Raw genomic sequence first — 15,444 nt, 5'->3', positions numbered from 1 at the left:
TCCCACCGACGGTCCCGGAGCTGGGGGGCTGCGGTGCAGCAGCCCGTGCTGTACTCCGTGCGGCTCTTCCGCAGAGGCACACATCCCACTGCCACACACGCAGGCGCGGCCGCTGCTGCCCGGCCCCCGGCCCCCACGTGGGGCAGGAGCTCGCACAGACTGACGGCCGACGGGGCCCAGCCCCCGGCCCCCGGCCCCCACGTGGGGCAGGAGCTTGCACAGACTGGCGCCCGATGGTGCCCGGCCCCCGGCCCCCACGCGGGGCAGGAGCTTGCACAGACTGGCGCCCGATGGTGCCCGGCCCCCGGCCCCCACGCGGGGCAGGAGCTTGCACAGACTGGCGCCCGATGGTGCCCGGCCCCCGGCCCCCACGCGGGGCAGGAGCTTGCACAGACTGGCGCCCGATGGTGCCCAGCCCCCGGCTCCCCACGCGGGGCAGGAGCTCACACAGACTGGCGCCTGCTGCTGCCCGGCCCCCGGCCCTGACCTCCCACGTGGGGCAGGAGCTCGCACAGACCGATGCCTGATGGTGCCCAGCCCAGCAGACACAGCTGCCCCATCAGCTTCGCTCAGGAAGCCAAAAGCGGTGATTAGGACCAAACTAGCGCTATCTGTCACTAAAGAGCAAGCAACACGACCAAACACACACGCAGCCCGCCCGCAGGACGCAGCGGGGCGGGGCTGCAGGCGACCTACCGGCATAGTGGTAACTCGCCAAAGGGTGACATTTTAACCGGACCGGCTTCCGCAGCAGCAGCATCTCCAGAGCAGCCTGCAGACCCAGGGGGAGAAGAGGCGAGAGTTAGTAAAGGGTCTGTGTGCCCGAGGAGACCGCCCACCTACGGGGCAGTGGGGTTGGCATCGCAGAGCGTGGGGCTGGGGGGCACCGGAGGGAAAACCAGAGGGAGACACCTACGGGGCAGTGGGGTTGGCATCGCAGAGCGTGGGGCTGGGGGGCACCGGAGGGAAAACCAGAGGGAGACTCCCCTCACGGGGGGTCCCTTTCAGGTCAGCACCCAACAGGGCTGGTCACTCTAACCCTCCCCCCCAGCCCAGGCCTGCAGCCAGCTGGCCCTGCCCAAGACCCCACACCCTGCTGGGGAGAGCCCCGGTCTCGGGGAGATGGTGGGGACTCCTCTGACTGAAGGCTGAGGCTCCGGGTAAGGATTCTGGGGAAGTGAGTGGGTGATCTGTAACTGTTTGGCAAAAAAATCACATGTTTCATTGCAATGGAACATCAACAGCTGCATTAGTGATAGCTACTAGACACTGTCCCCGCAGAGCCTAGCTAAACACACCCTTTCAAAGCTGTCCCCTTCAGCCCCGCTGACTTGTTTTTTAAATGCTGCAGGCGGAGTTGATTGGGGATGGTGCACGGGCAGAGCAAGCTGCAGGATCCGGTTCCTCCAGGTGCTGTCCGCAGCCCAGCAGCATGGGCCCCCCGGAGAGCCGGCTGGAAAGGCAGAACCCTGGGCCCCACCTCCAGAACTGCTGAATAAGAACCGGCATGTTAACAAGGTTCCCGGGGTGATTCGTGTGCATGTCAAGAGTTCAAGAAGAGCTGCTCTTCAACAACTAATCCGAAAGGGTTAGGGAGAGTTCTCCAACATTCTCGAAAATCCTTGGAGAGTATCAATAACTTGTGAGACGGCAGGACTGGGACATCAGCTTACGCTCACCTTTTCATGAAATCGAAAAGCAGAAAGCTCGGTCTGGTATGGAACTCATGTATTCACTGAAGGGGACCCTGAGGTTAGGGCTTGAGATTGAGCGGGCACACGGTCAGCTCTGATTCTGGGAAGATGACGCCAGAGTTCTGGTTTGACCAAAGAACTGGGTCAAAGGTGGACTTCATTTTGGTTACGGGAGAAAATGCTTCTATGAACATCAACTCTGGCCGATTTCCACAGTAGGGAAGAATAATCCACGGAGTAGGGTAGGCTATTTTAGGCCAGGGCTTGTCTCAGTGAGACCTATCTCTGTCACTGGAAAGGTCTTATGATGCAAAACACAAGAGTGCTGAAAGCAGTTCTAATTTCCAAAGGCAGAGGTGCCCATCATTACTACTCAGACGCATAAACCGAAGTCCCCCTGGAGGTTTCCCTGCGGGCTTAGGAATCCTGACTTACTCACTGAGATTAGGAATAGGAGGTACATTGATTGGCCCTTTTAGGAATGAATCAGTTGTATGGTACACGAGACAACACAGAAACTTGGGAAAATGTTCTTCAGAATTCTGTTGAGAAGACTGTGAACTGTGAAGACTACTTTTCATTGTTCCTTACCATCACATCACCTTTGGCCTCAAAAAGACAGTGCAATGCTAATTCAGAATTGGTTCCTCCACCTGGCAACGCACTTGAGCAGCAGAAATTCAGGAGATTCTCCACTGTGGGAAACAAGAAGCCACTGCGTCAGAGAGCTCAGCATGGTGGAAAAACACACGGATCCCGGAGCCAGGGATGCCAGCGAGAGAACCAAGCCTGCCCGCCCACTTCTCCCCACAGGCCAGCACCTCTCTGCTGGAGGTCGTGGTTTTCCAGCTCTGGCCAGGGTTTCCAGACCAGTGTGGCCTTGTGCGTGTCCTGGGCCACCGCGGAGACATCCTGCAGTTCTGGGATCTCCGCTTGGAACCTCAATCCAATGTTGATGCGCCTTGAATCACAAGAAGAAAAACAACAGTGTGGCTTCCATGTGAGGCCAAGGGCAATGGTCAGGCACTTGAAAAAGAAGGAAACTAGTTCCTTCTGCAAGAAGAATGCAGGGGCATTTCCTCACAGTGTGATCCTAAGATTCCAGGCGTGGCCTTTCCACTGGGACAAGGAACAGCTTTAAGACTGGGGTGGGACGCTGTGGGAGCAAGGGGGAAGTCTGCCTGGGGCTTCATCACTCTCTGTGACAGAGGGGAGGGTGCTAACTCCAGGGAACCGCTGCCCAGAGCACAGCTGGTGAGACCCTTAACCAGGGAAAGTGGGACCAAAACAAAGTCATTTCATTTATCTCTTTCAGACCACTTTCAAAGAACTCATCTCATCTGAACCTATCAAAGATCTGTGATGTAATCACGGCAGTGATAAATAATTCCCATTTAATCAATGAGTTAACTAAAGCCTAGGAAGGTTAATTTGATTAAGATCAAGCAGCATGGCTCTGGCAGGTTGGCTCAATGGTAGAACATCAACCTGGTGCGTGGATGTCCCGGGTTCAATTCCCAGTCAGGGCACAAAGGAGAAGTGACCATCTGTTTCTCTTCCCCTTCCCCTTCTCTCCCTCTTCTCCTCCCACAGTAAGTGGCTAGACTGTTTTGAGCGTTGACCCAAGGCACTGAGGATGGCTCCACGGAGTCTCTGCCTCAAGTGCTAAAAATAGCTCAGTTGTGAGCATGGTCCCAGATGGGCAGAGCATTGGCCCCAGACAGGGGTCACCAGATGGATCTCGGTAGAGGTGCATGCAGAAGTCTGTCTATCTCCCCTCCTCTAAAAAAATATCAAGTAGCATAATGGTGCTGGAACTCAGGTTTTCTGATTTCCGACTCAATCCACTCACAGGGCCTCTTTTCTGTGCTTATCTATGAATATAACCCCCTTTCCCTCCCATCATACTCCCACCACCCACCCGCTACTCCACAAGCCCATCTGGAGGACTGGCCAGGAATCTTAGGGAAGGGATAAGGGAAGCAAGGATAGCTGGAAGATCTAGGCACCCTGAGAGAGAGGCCTCCATGTCACAGGGGATGTGGAAGCATGTGACCACAACCAAACTGGTCCACGGAGCCACACATGGGGGTGCTAGGTTCTCTGAACCCAGGGCTTCACGATTTACTATGCATTTAGTCGTTGGCAAAGGCCTTGAAACATTGGCTATTACAGAGAAATAATCGTACTCAAGAAATATCGTGATCCTACAATTTCTACAACTTTTCCCTCAGGGGTCACTCCGACCTCAGCAGTACTAACTCCACTTCTCAAAACTCATCCCATTCCTCAGCTAAAATTTCTGTTCTAAAGAATAATTTGGTCCTGGCCAGTTGGCTCAATGGATAGAGCGCTGGCCTGGTGTGTGGATGACCCGGGTTTGATCCCTGGTCAGGGCACACAGGAGAAGCAACCACCTGCTTCTCTTCTCTTCCCTCTCCCCCTTTTCTCTGTCTTCTCCTCCAGTGGCTTAATTGGTTGGAGTGTCAGCCCCAGGCGCTGAGGATAGCTGGGTTGATTTGAGCAACGCCCCCAGACTGGTGGATCCCGGTTAGGGCACTCCCCTCCTCTCGCTTATAAGAAAAAAAAAGGTAATTAGCTTTTCCTTACGGTTCAATATCAACGGTCTGCTCTCCAGGCCCGGGGGTGACTGTCACACTGCTGCCATCGATGCTGTCTGAAGCACAAAAACCAGAGGTCAGTAGTCAACAGGGAAAGGGTGCTGAAGAAAGTAAAGCAAATATGTTACCTACACCGCCGTAACAGAGCCCTCTCCTGCCCTCCCCAGGCCAGAGTTCTACCCAGTAGTCTCCAAGGAGCCACAGGGGTTACCCATTCTCACACAGGATCAGGGACTGCAGCTGCCCCACGCTGGTCCATGAAGCTGTGTTATTTCTCTGGAACTATTTATTCTTGCTCCAGAAAGAGATCCTAGCCACAGGCCTCTCCATCCTTGATCACTATACAGCCAGCTAAAATGTGGAGGTCTGGTCTTGCATACCACACCTAGTCCTACTTAGACATCTACTTAGCACATTTATTTGGTTTGATTATCCAGGGCACAGTCTTATTTAGCGTATGCACACTTCAGCTGCTTCCTTATCCCAAAAGGTTGTAATTATCAACCTGTGTGTGTGCTGGCCACCCCAGGGAGACTGTGATTCCCTGACGGTGAGTATATCCTAGACTTGTGTAAATATCTCCAGCACCGAGTGCAGCGCCTGGTACGTACAGCAGATACGCCACGATTTGTGGCATAAGAGACCACGAAAGAAAGTGAGACCACCCAGGGCAATGCCCAGCTCAGCACAGACCGGTTGAAATCCCCGGGGGTCGCTGAGGAGGTGCTGGGGGTGACTCACTGGAGCGACAGAGCAGCACGCGCGGCGTGGGCGTCAGGGGCGTGAGGGGCAGCTGCGGGTGGGCGCCGGGGCCGTGGCCGTGGCCGGCGATGAGGACATTGCTGAAGAGCCCTGAGCCCTGGCGCACGGGGCTCAGCATGGGCGGGGGCGTGTAGGGGGGCAGCTCGTGGGCGGGGTCCAGGAGGAGGTGGTCCCCCAGCACGCGCGGGGAGCGCAGCTGGCTCTGGTACAGGGTGGCGCCGGAGTAGGAGGCGGGGTTGGGGTTGTAGGAGGGCGGTGGCGGGATGAAGAGCGGCTCCGGCCGGTGCCGGAACTTCTTCTTCTCCGGTGCGGTCTTAAGGGGCTCGTCGGTTTTGGCGACGCCAGGCTGGTGCTTCCTGGGAATTTCCTGAAACGGCAGAAGGGTCCGACTCAGACGCTTTCCCCACAGACCGCTCCTGACGGGGACCCCCTTCCGCCTGTCTGACCCGAGAGTCCTGTGCCTAAAAAAAACAAAACCAAAACGGCCACGCCTGACCTGTGGGGAAGGTCCCGGTTCAAAACGTTTCAAAACCCCGGGCCTGCCGGGTCAAGGCTCCTACGAGGAGCAACTACTCTGAAGTTGGTGCTTCCTGCTCCTCCCCGCCCCCTTCTCTCTCTCTTCTCTCTCAAATCAATAAATAAGATCTTTAAAATAAATTAAACAGCCACATCCATTTTCAGGCAAGGTGAGTTCTGGAGGCTTGACAAGGAGAAAACTCTTGGTTTTGGAGGTTCCGATTTTGTCTGGAGAGAGACGGGGGTGGGAGGCACAGGGGGTGGGTGGGCAAGAAGGAATAAATTCACATTCTTTTTTGCTTATCACCGCATTCCCATCTCGTGTGTGGAATCCAGCTGAGCGGGCCCTTTAATTCTGCTGTGCTCCCTGCGGGCAGCCACCGGGGCGGATGATAACACAGGCTCTGAGAAGGGGACACAACCATCTACTTCGGGAAGCTGGGCAGAGGCTGTGGGGCAGGAAGAGGGGATCAGGCCGCCCTGGGCTCCCCTTCGAGGTGACTCTGGGCTGAGGGAGGCCATCTGTGACCGTGAAGGCCCACCTCTCCGCTCAGCACCCCTCCCCCCTGCAGCAATGATGGCTCAGCTGTAGCAAGCCCTCCTCCTACTTGGCTTCCGGTCAGCAGGGATAGTTTATCTCATGGCAGCCGAACCCAGCCTAGTCTGGAAGACTTGCTACACAGATACATATATAGTAATAAGTAAACATATGCACGTAAATAGATAAGCAGGGCATGCCAAAGCCAAACAAACAGACTTGGGTTGGGTGCCCGCACTAACCCAGAAGAATCAAGAGCTGGGTGTGGCTGGATGGGCAGCCGTGAGGCTGGAGAGACGTGGAGATACTTGCAGAAAGGTTCTGGGCAGTCTGCGGTGCCCTCCCAGGCCCTGCAGGCCAGTGCCTGTCCCAGCTGCAGTCCCTGGCAATTCCTAAACCCAGGGTGGTGCCTCAGTAGAAGGGAGCAGGGACTGATGGGAAGGGCTGGCCATGGTCATGTGACCAACTGCCTCTAGGTCATGTGACTTGCCCCAGTTCCCCCAGTTCTGGGCTCCTCTCTCTCTGAGCCCCTGCTGCTGCCTTCAGCACTTCAAGCAGCACCCTCTTGTTTCTCTTTGGGCTCCACTGTTTTCTGGTGCCCTCCCAGCCCCCGGGGGGTAGTTTAGGGAAGCAGAGGTGGGAAGAGGAGGAGGGGCAGAGGGCCCCTAGGCTCCCAGCTCATTCCCCTGGAGGCTCCTTAGGCCAGAGCACCCCAACGTGCCTCCTCTCCCCACCACAGGGCTCTTTACTCTGCCTGAGGCAGAGGCGGGGTTGGGGGTGGGGGGGGTGATGCAGTCTAGAATGAGAGAATGCCTGTTGGGGAGCAACCCTGAAACGTTACACCCTGTTCCTGGGTGACGAATGAGGTTATCCGAGCACACACAGACTTCATGTAACTTAAATCCTGCACCAGAATTCAGACCTCTGATCACAGGTCCCCTTTGGGCTCCTCTACTTGAGCCTTTGGTTCCACTGTCCTCCAGGTGAGGCTCTGAGGCCTTGGCCAGGGAGACCACGCAGAACATCAGACCTGGATGTCACTTGCGAGGAAGCATCCTCAGTGTTGTACCGCCACCAAGCCATTCGGACTCTGGAAGCGGGGCCACCACTGAGGGGTTTCATAAGCTCTCCAGTGAGTCCTCCAAGGTCAGGGAAGAAATCGAGGCTCTCAGAGGGAAGAGTCTCAGTTGCCTGCCTCCTTGCTGGCTAGGAGCAGAGTTGGGACTAGAACTCGGGGCTCCTCCCTGGACATTTTAATTTCTTTACATCAGATGTCAGAACCTTGCTCACATTCACTCAGTCCCGCCTACCGACTTCCACTTCAGCTTATCTCCCCACTTAACCATGTTCTCCCCATGTTCACAAAGCCAAGTTCAACTCTGCCTCCAAAGCGCTGCTCAGAGCCCTCCTGAGGCTGATCTGAGCAGACCCATACCGAGTCCCCTTGGCCCTGCACAGTCCCTAATCACTCTTCCCAGACTCCGTCCCTCCAGCCACACCCAGGGCTTCCGTCTCTCTCCCGGGGCTTTATCTCGCTGTCTTAAATTGGGGCAGGAGCGCTGCCTGGGGCTGTGGCTAAGAACCTTACTGTCTCCAGCTTCAGGCTGAGCGTTCTCCAAAGGGTAAAACAGTGCTTCTCCCACCAAGTAAGGAACTTCCCTGGGCAAAGAGGGAGCCTGGCTATGTCATTTCATCTCTCTGCCGGTTGCTGGCCTTAAGGTCTACCAGCTGTGAGAATCCTCACCCCCAGAGTTCTCATCAGTGTCCTCTCCTGAGGCCACAGAGAACCGAAAAGGCTCTTTCTAGACTTTTCTAGTTCTCGTAATCACCCTTCCTGCTCCCATTCCAGCCAACCCACCCTCATGCCTCCTGGAATCCCAGTAGCTATCTATTCTCCCAGGACAAATATGACTCTGCAACCAGTTGTGGGGAATGGAAAATCTGACATAGTCAACCACATGGGTCACGGACTCCCTGGGGAGAGAGGGAAGGAGACAAACTAAGAGAGATAGAGCCATCTTTGCTCCAGAGCCAAGCTGGGCTGCTTGGATGAAGCCCTTGGAATTGGACAAAGAGAAAGAGAACTTAACAGTGAGTGAGAAACACAAATCTCTTTGCTTTCCTGAGGTTGGGGTGGGTGTCTCTCAGTGGAATTACTTTGGGAATCATAACAAATTAGGTCTTCCAAAGGTAATTACACAGGTGTGATACCAAAGATACGAAGCACTTGGTTGGTAAGGCTAACCATCAGAATGGATGCCAGGGCTGTTGCCTGAGGCCCCCCTGTGCCAGGAGTTACATCTTTGGTTGCTGGATCTGAAGTTTCCAAGGGAGCCCAGGGTCCCGGACAATAGCTATTATCTTGGACAGTACGTGCATATTTTAATAACTGTGGTTACCAGCTGAGTTATCACCTGTTTCAATCTGGGAACACCTTCAGGTCTCTTAGGATCTGCCCCATTAGGCTGGTAGGCAAACAGGTGTCCGTCCCTGGGTAGTGGGCAGTGTGGGATGAGATTCCCAAGGCGGCTTTAGGGGCTAAGTCCGGAGAGGCCACCCCATGTCTGAGCTCAAGCCAGCGACCTTGGAAGATCTGTCCCCAACTCCAAGAAAGCAAAGGGATGTTCCCACCCCAGGCACGAGGGGGCGGAGCAGCAACTCACAGCAGGCGTGCAGGGGATAGCCCCTTGGGGTGAATGCGGGGGAGAGAGGGTCATCCTCACGAGCACGGGCATCTCGTCGTCCGACACGGAGCTGGCTGGCTTGTCTCTGGCAGAGGGGGCGGCAACGATGCTGTTGGCGAAGCCCTGAGAACTGGGCTTGGGCACGAGAAGCTTGACAGGGACAGACACGGGCATGACCATAGGCGTGAGGCTTTCTGCCTCAGGAGGGAGCTGCGGTGGCAGTGGAGGCGGCAGTGGCTGGGGCTGCGGTGGCGGGACCTTCTCTCCTTCCTCCTACACAGACAATAAAGGCTTTGATCCCAGGCTGAGAGCCGCTCTCCCAGGGGGACGCACTCCGCTTTCCCTGACAGGTTCCGGGGTATCATGCATGGGTGACAGGACCACTTCCCTCCTGCAACCCCGAGTGCCTTGCTCAGGGGACGCCAGTTGGCGGTGGACCATGCACTCTATTTTTTATATTTAAAAAATCTTGACCATTGAAACATATATTAAATTTTTTTTTTTTGGTGTGTAGGACCTTTTAAAATTCTATGGGCCTCAGTTCACTCCTCTGTCAAATGGAAGACAAAGTTTTTATCTGGCAGGGTCAGGAAGATGGAGTGACCTGGGTAATCCACGATTTTGGTGGAGAAAAGAGTGAATCCCATAGATTTAGGTTCATATCAACAATTATCAAAGAACTGAGAAAATTCTTTGAATTTTAATCTAACTGGAATGCACGGCTAGTTCATGGCACGGACGTCCTGCCCGGATAGTCCTGAGGGTATTTAGGGATCTCTGGGCGCTCAGGTTACACTAGGACAACGGTGGTCAGAAGACGCCGACTGACGGCTCGCAGTCCCCCGGCCACCAGCCGCTGAGCTGGAAGGCCCCAGTGGCCTTGCCCTCGGCTGCTTCAAGCAGCAGAAGTTAAAAGTGACATCACATCTACATGTGTTCTTGGCTGTCTTCTCCGGGAGGTGACAGGGAGGAATTCCCAGGGAGGCTGGGATTCCCTGAAAGTATTTCCAGCATTTCTGCTGTTCTTGGCACTTGTTTCTGAGGCCAGTGGAAGCGGGCTCTGTCTGGCGTGACGGGCCCGTTAGGAAGGAACCGTGCCTCCCCGGGTGCCCGCACGGGGCTCACCGCACTCCCTGTCTGACGGCAGCAAAGCAAAGCAAGCAGCACAGGGCCTGGGAGACGGGGCTGCTCGGGCTCACCTGTTTGAGGCTGGGGGAGGCCCTCATTCCCCCATGGGACCGCATGTGGCCATTCAGGGCAGGCAGGCTCTTGAACTCCTTGAGGCAGATGGAGCACGTCAGCTTGGTCTTGGCATCCGTCTGCTCCCCAAACAGCCCTTTCGGTTGGCCGCTGCTCCGGGGTAGGAGAGAGGACATGCAAGTTGAGGAAGGGGAAGAGTGGTTTTCCTCAAGACCTCACCCCGACCGACAACGGATCCACTGTATTCATCCAGTGCTCCCATGTCCGTGGTCCCAACCATCTCCCCAGTACCCTTCAGAGAAGTAAGCCCAATTTCCAGATGGGAAACTGAGGCTCAAAAGTAGAAAGGACTTTGTTAGAAGTCATGCAAACGTCCTTCTTCATTGCAGGCCTTCAGGTATTAGGTTTTCCCAATGAAGGCTTATTATCTTTCTAGGGTCAGCTTGGCAGTGCTTCTTCCAGAACCTTCCCTTAGAGACACGTATCTAAGTCCTCTTGTTCAGCTTCCAGACGGAACGTTTTAGCACTTTATCAGGTTCTGGCTAAGTCAATATTGACTCCCCACGCCCGTGACGGAAGGAATCAAGTCTGAACTATTTATTCACTGTGGCATTCTCAAAGCTTAGTTCTATGCCGGGCACATAGTAGGTACTCAATAAATACTCACTGATCGAATGAATGGACAGTGGACAGAAGGCAGGCTTTGCTGCTTGTCTGGTGCCACCTTAAGCCTCAGTCTCCTCATTTGTAAAACAGTAGCAACAATAGCTAACAGGCTGAGTGCCCACTCTACCCAGGCACATGGTCATCATGCCCCCTCACTGGGTTCCTTTATTACGTATCACATAGATGCTTAGCACACAGCGCTCAAACACAATCGCTGCTGTTACTATTACTATTATTATCTCTATAAACTTCTTTGAAGAAATTACTTTGAATTTGGAAATGAATCACGAGACATTGCAGGATAGCCTCCCAGTCTCCCAAAGTGCCAGCGCGCCTCCTCGCATCCACCCTACCTTGACTCGGGGGACCCTGGCTGGGCTCTGCCATCAGGTACGTGCATCTAATGGTGAACCATGCGGGACACCGAAAGAAAGGAGAAAAAAAAAGTGTTTTTGAGGGGAGCAGTCCTGGAGCAGGGGAACCCCGGGGCCGCCATTCCCGGGCTCTGCCCGCTCTCCGCCTGACACTGACCACGCGTGTTACTCCACACCGAAGGCGTCTTTCCCCTGACTGCTCCCTAACCTGGGGCCACGGCCCTCTCCAGGAGCTGCTGCCGGCCACAAGCCCAGCAGGACTCAATCCCCCACGGGCTCTTTCCCACTCTCCCCGCCCACCCACTCTGGGCACAGACAGGCCCTCCTGTGAGAGACCCAGAGCGGAGAGCTCTACGAGACAGCATCATGCCAGGAAGCCTCCTGCTCAACTTCTTTCCAAGCCTCGACCATGTCACCTTATTCTGTTACCACTGGGCCTGAGCCCCAAACAAAATAGAATCAAGGGGAGTTCATCTCTGGCCTGCAACCTCCATCGGGGCCCTCTCTCCATCTAATCTTGTCCTGTAATAGGTCCTCTCCTCCCCTGACCACTCTGTCACTCTGAGAGTAGTACTTGGAATATGCCAACACATGAACAGTATCCAGTCCGGAGCAGACTGTTTGCGGTCAAATACTTTTGGGAAACGAGCAAGGTTTAGTAACTGTGGCCTACAGGCTAAATCTAGTCTAAGGCTATGTTTTGTTTGGCTAGAGGGTTTTTAAACATCCTGAATGAGCATGCCATTAGATGAAGCATCTGCTCTCCAGGCTGCCACAGTCACCACCACTCCCTATTGTCTCATCCCAAACCATTTTACTTAATCACTTTACCTGCCTGGATCCTGTGGGCAGCTAAGGTTTTCACCCCTGCAACTATATGCGGCATGCCCTTTGTGAGAGTCACAGTGCACGTGAGCATTTTAAAGGCATTGAGAAGCCCTGTAGCACTGCACCCTGTTTCACTTTAAGAGGCCCCAAATTTATTTATCTAGAGAACCCAACCCACCCCAGCAATATCCATGAAACATTCTGTTCTGAGGAATATACTTTGAGAAATACTGTCACAATGTGGTCTCCCTCCCAAACGGATACAATTTCACAGGTCATACCCTGAGGACACAGACCCAAGAGGCACTAGACATTCCCACCATGTGGTCCCTGGGCACTTGCCTCAAGACCTTAATCATTATAGGGATCATTCAGAACCTGATGTGGTATTTAGGCCATTTTCTTAGTAAGATTAGAAGCTCTAAGGGCAAAGGACCAAGTCAAAATTGATTTTGCATTCTAGAGCCTGACACAGTTCGCGTCTGGCACATGTAGGTTAAGGTTTGTGGAATGAATAAAGAACGGAGGGTTGAGGGTTGGAGAGAGGCCTGAGCACTGGGTAGACTCAGCCGTGGCTGGCCCGGGAGCTGAGCTACCAGGAGAAACCTCCGCCGTGAGAATACCTGGGGCCACACGGCGCTGGGAGACGACTGCTGGTGCTGAGGCCCCACGTTGTTGAGGTGGACCCCACTCGGAGACAGGAGCGGCCGATGGGGGAGGGCACTGCCGGCCCGGTTCAGGTCCAAGCTCGCTGGGTCCCCCATTCCCGCATCAGGAGGCCCCAGGTCCCCGTGGGAGCTCAGCATGGCCTGGGCCTGCCTGTCGCTGGGGTACGTCTTGGGCTGACCGTCCTCGCGCTGCTGGTGCTGGCCCAGGTGGCTGGGCTGGTAGAGGGGGTGGCTGCAGGCCTGCTGGGCCTCCTGGTAGTAATACTGGGGCATGGAGCCCAGCTGAATGAGCTGGACCGCGTGCGCTTGCTCCGGGCTGTACTGGGGCGGGTCCCTGTGATAAGAAGAGGGCTGCAGGTGCATCTGTTGCTGCTGCTGCTCTTGCAAGTGCTGCATCATGGGTGGGGATGGGTAATACTGAGGTATCTGCATGGAACCCTGCCGCTGCTGCAGCTGCTGCAGCTGTTGCTGCTGCTGCAGCTGTGATGGGCGAATTTGCTGCTGTGGCTGCATTTCTTGCATGGACATACGCTGCTGGCCAGCTTGCTGCTGCTGCTGCTGCGGGTAATACTGGTGCTGCTGCATCTGTTGCATGTGCTGGGAAAGCATTGGTGGGCCCTGCAGCGGCTGTCCTCCCTGCACTGGCATCTGGGCCAGTGGCTGCTGATAGTCGTAATACAGGTGCCCCTGGCTGGGGTGCTGCCCGACCTGAAGAGCTGGTTTGGACAGCCCACCGGCGAAACCAGGGTGCGGCTGCTGGGGCACCGGCTGGTAGCGGGAGGGGACAGACGGCGCTGGGGGCTCCATGGGCTTCTGGGACAGCAGCTGGCGGAGGGCACTGTCGGGGGTGCCATCCATCACTGCCGACTGCGTGTGCAGCACCTGGGCCATGTTGTTGACCTGAATCCGCAGGTTTTGGTTGGCAAACACCTGGGTGAACGAGTCCAGCTTGTGCAGGACGCCGCTGGTGAGCTTCTGGGTGCGGATCTCACTGGCCTGGGCGTAGGTGTACTGGTAGCCGTCAGTGGGCTCAGCCTGGGCGGGTGTCCCCCACATCATGTTTGAGTTGGTCAGGTTGCCTCTTAGCTGGACATGGTTTCCAGGCCCTGCATGGCCTCCCCACCCTCCCTGCCTCGAGGTATCCACTTGGCCAAGGTTTTTGGAGACAACAGGCAAGCCTAGACCGTCCCGAGTATCTTGAGGGAAGTGGGGGGAAATGGGTGATGCCTGTGGGGCGTCCATGCCCACCCCCGTGACCGTATTCCCATAGTTGTGGTTCAGCCCACCATGAACACCAAGTGGCGGCTGTTGGTAGAAAAGGTTCTCACCACTGTGAGCCACGTGGTTGGTCTTGTACAGTTGCTGGTCCCCCATGGTGCCCGCCGTGGTCGTCAAAATCCAGCCACAAGACCATAAAATAAAGGTCAGTGAAACAAACCCAGAGGACCGAAACCCTGAGAAGGCGAGAGAAAGCGTCCACACTATTCCACCGCTGACATGTCTGCGAACGTGGCTGCAGCCGGGTGTTCCTGTCGGCCTGTACCACTCCCGTGCAGAGCGGGGGGTGTTACACCCCCAGCCAGGCTGAGGCACGGACCAAACACCACCGTGGTGAAGAGATGCCACTCACACCTGCAAGAAAGATGCAAACAGGAAAGGGTTTATGTGGCTATTTTTCAATGAGCAGTTGTACCTACTACGACGACTGATAGAAATAAATACAAACAGGAGACTCAATTAGAGGCAGCATTAGACACACCGCCCCCTTTACACGGATTCTGCATGTCTTGACCCTCACTTTCAAGTCATTCATTAGCCAATGGCTTATTAATTCATTGATTTGTTAGTTCATTGTTTTGCTCACTGATGAATTCATCCATTCCCCTGGGACCCTGCTATTGAAAGCCCACTATTCTGTGGGAGATCTAAAAGAAGTTTAAGACATTCCATTAATCAATAAATCTGCTCAACAAATACTCATTAAGACAACTACTAAACCTGACCTGTGGTGGCGCAGTGGATAAAGCAACTACCTGGAATGCTGAGGTCACTGGTTTGAAACTGTGGGCTTGCAGGGTCAAGGCACATATGGGAGTTCATGCTTTCTGCTCCTCCCCACCTTCTCTCTGTCTCTCTGTCTCTGTCTCTTTCTCTCTCTCTCTCCACACACACACACTTCTCTAAAATGAATAAAAAGCATCTTTAAAGAAAAAAAAAAAAGACAACTACTACGTGTAAGGCACAATGCCAGGAAATGATTAAGACATGGGACGCTCTTAAGGAGATGACAGTTAGAAAACAGTGATGGATGTCTTATTGTCTATGAATTAGTACAATACAAGGAGGAAAGAGATGTATGTATAATAAAAAGGTTTAAATCACAATATGGGATCTCATGGACTGGAGAGTATTTTTCCAGCAGAACAGAATTGGAGACAGTTTCAATGAGGAGTACTACCCTTGGCAGTTAGCCTGTTAAGGTCAACAGTTACCTGTTTCCTTGTGGTCCCTGCTCGCTCAGGGAAACATCTGTGCAGAGGGCTGACCACCTGGCCAGAGGCTATGATGTGGCCTGGCACAAAAAACAGGCAGGGCCAATCAGATTCCCTCTCTTAGAAACACGAAACAGGTAGGACATTTGCAGAGACCGGTCCAGTCTGGTTGAGATGGACTAGGACTTCAAACTGGAGTATGCAAACCCGTGGGAGGACACGAAGACCGTCCAAACACCGCACACGCACCCAACGCGCACACTCAAGCTTGTAAGAGAATCCATTTCCAGACCCTCGACCTCCACAGGAACTCTATTCTAGAACTGCTGGGTGACGAGAGAGCTGTCCTTTTAAACCCGCTCTTTCACAAATGCCCTCCTCCTTTTAAAAGAAAGACAAAC

General features: G+C 54.5%; 1 protein-coding gene across 12 annotated transcripts in view; it reads right to left on the bottom strand.

Moving 5' to 3' along the window:
• TRERF1 (transcriptional regulating factor 1) overlaps positions 1-15,444 on the bottom strand; it is a 223,564-nt gene that overhangs the window by 25,553 nt on the left and 182,567 nt on the right. For 8 of the 12 annotated variants that reach the window (XM_066359412.1, XM_066359413.1, XM_066359411.1 and 5 more), the window contains exons 5-13: positions 12,507-14,183; positions 11,035-11,081; positions 10,015-10,165; positions 8,795-9,088; positions 5,057-5,444; positions 4,305-4,371; positions 2,516-2,655; positions 2,286-2,389; positions 697-772 (exon numbers count right to left, since the gene is read on the bottom strand). In XM_066359412.1, coding sequence (XP_066215509.1) covers positions 697-772; positions 2,286-2,389; positions 2,516-2,655; positions 4,305-4,371; positions 5,057-5,444; positions 8,795-9,088; positions 10,015-10,165; positions 11,035-11,081; positions 12,507-13,925 — 2,686 coding nt within the window. In that variant the 5' untranslated portion in view covers positions 13,926-14,183. The remainder of the gene's footprint in view (positions 1-696; positions 773-2,285; positions 2,390-2,515; positions 2,656-4,304; positions 4,372-5,056; positions 5,445-8,794; positions 9,089-10,014; positions 10,166-11,034; positions 11,082-12,506; positions 14,184-15,444) is intronic. The other 4 variants (XM_066359419.1, XM_066359421.1, XM_066359422.1 and 1 more) reach the window with 2 other exon arrangements.

The sequence above is a fragment of the Saccopteryx leptura genome, chromosome 1 (assembly GCF_036850995.1).
Source record: "Saccopteryx leptura isolate mSacLep1 chromosome 1, mSacLep1_pri_phased_curated, whole genome shotgun sequence".
Classification (NCBI taxonomy): domain Eukaryota; kingdom Metazoa; phylum Chordata; class Mammalia; order Chiroptera; family Emballonuridae; genus Saccopteryx; species Saccopteryx leptura.
The sequence above is the reverse complement of the archived record's forward strand: the minus strand, read 5'-3'. Positions and strand labels throughout refer to the sequence as shown.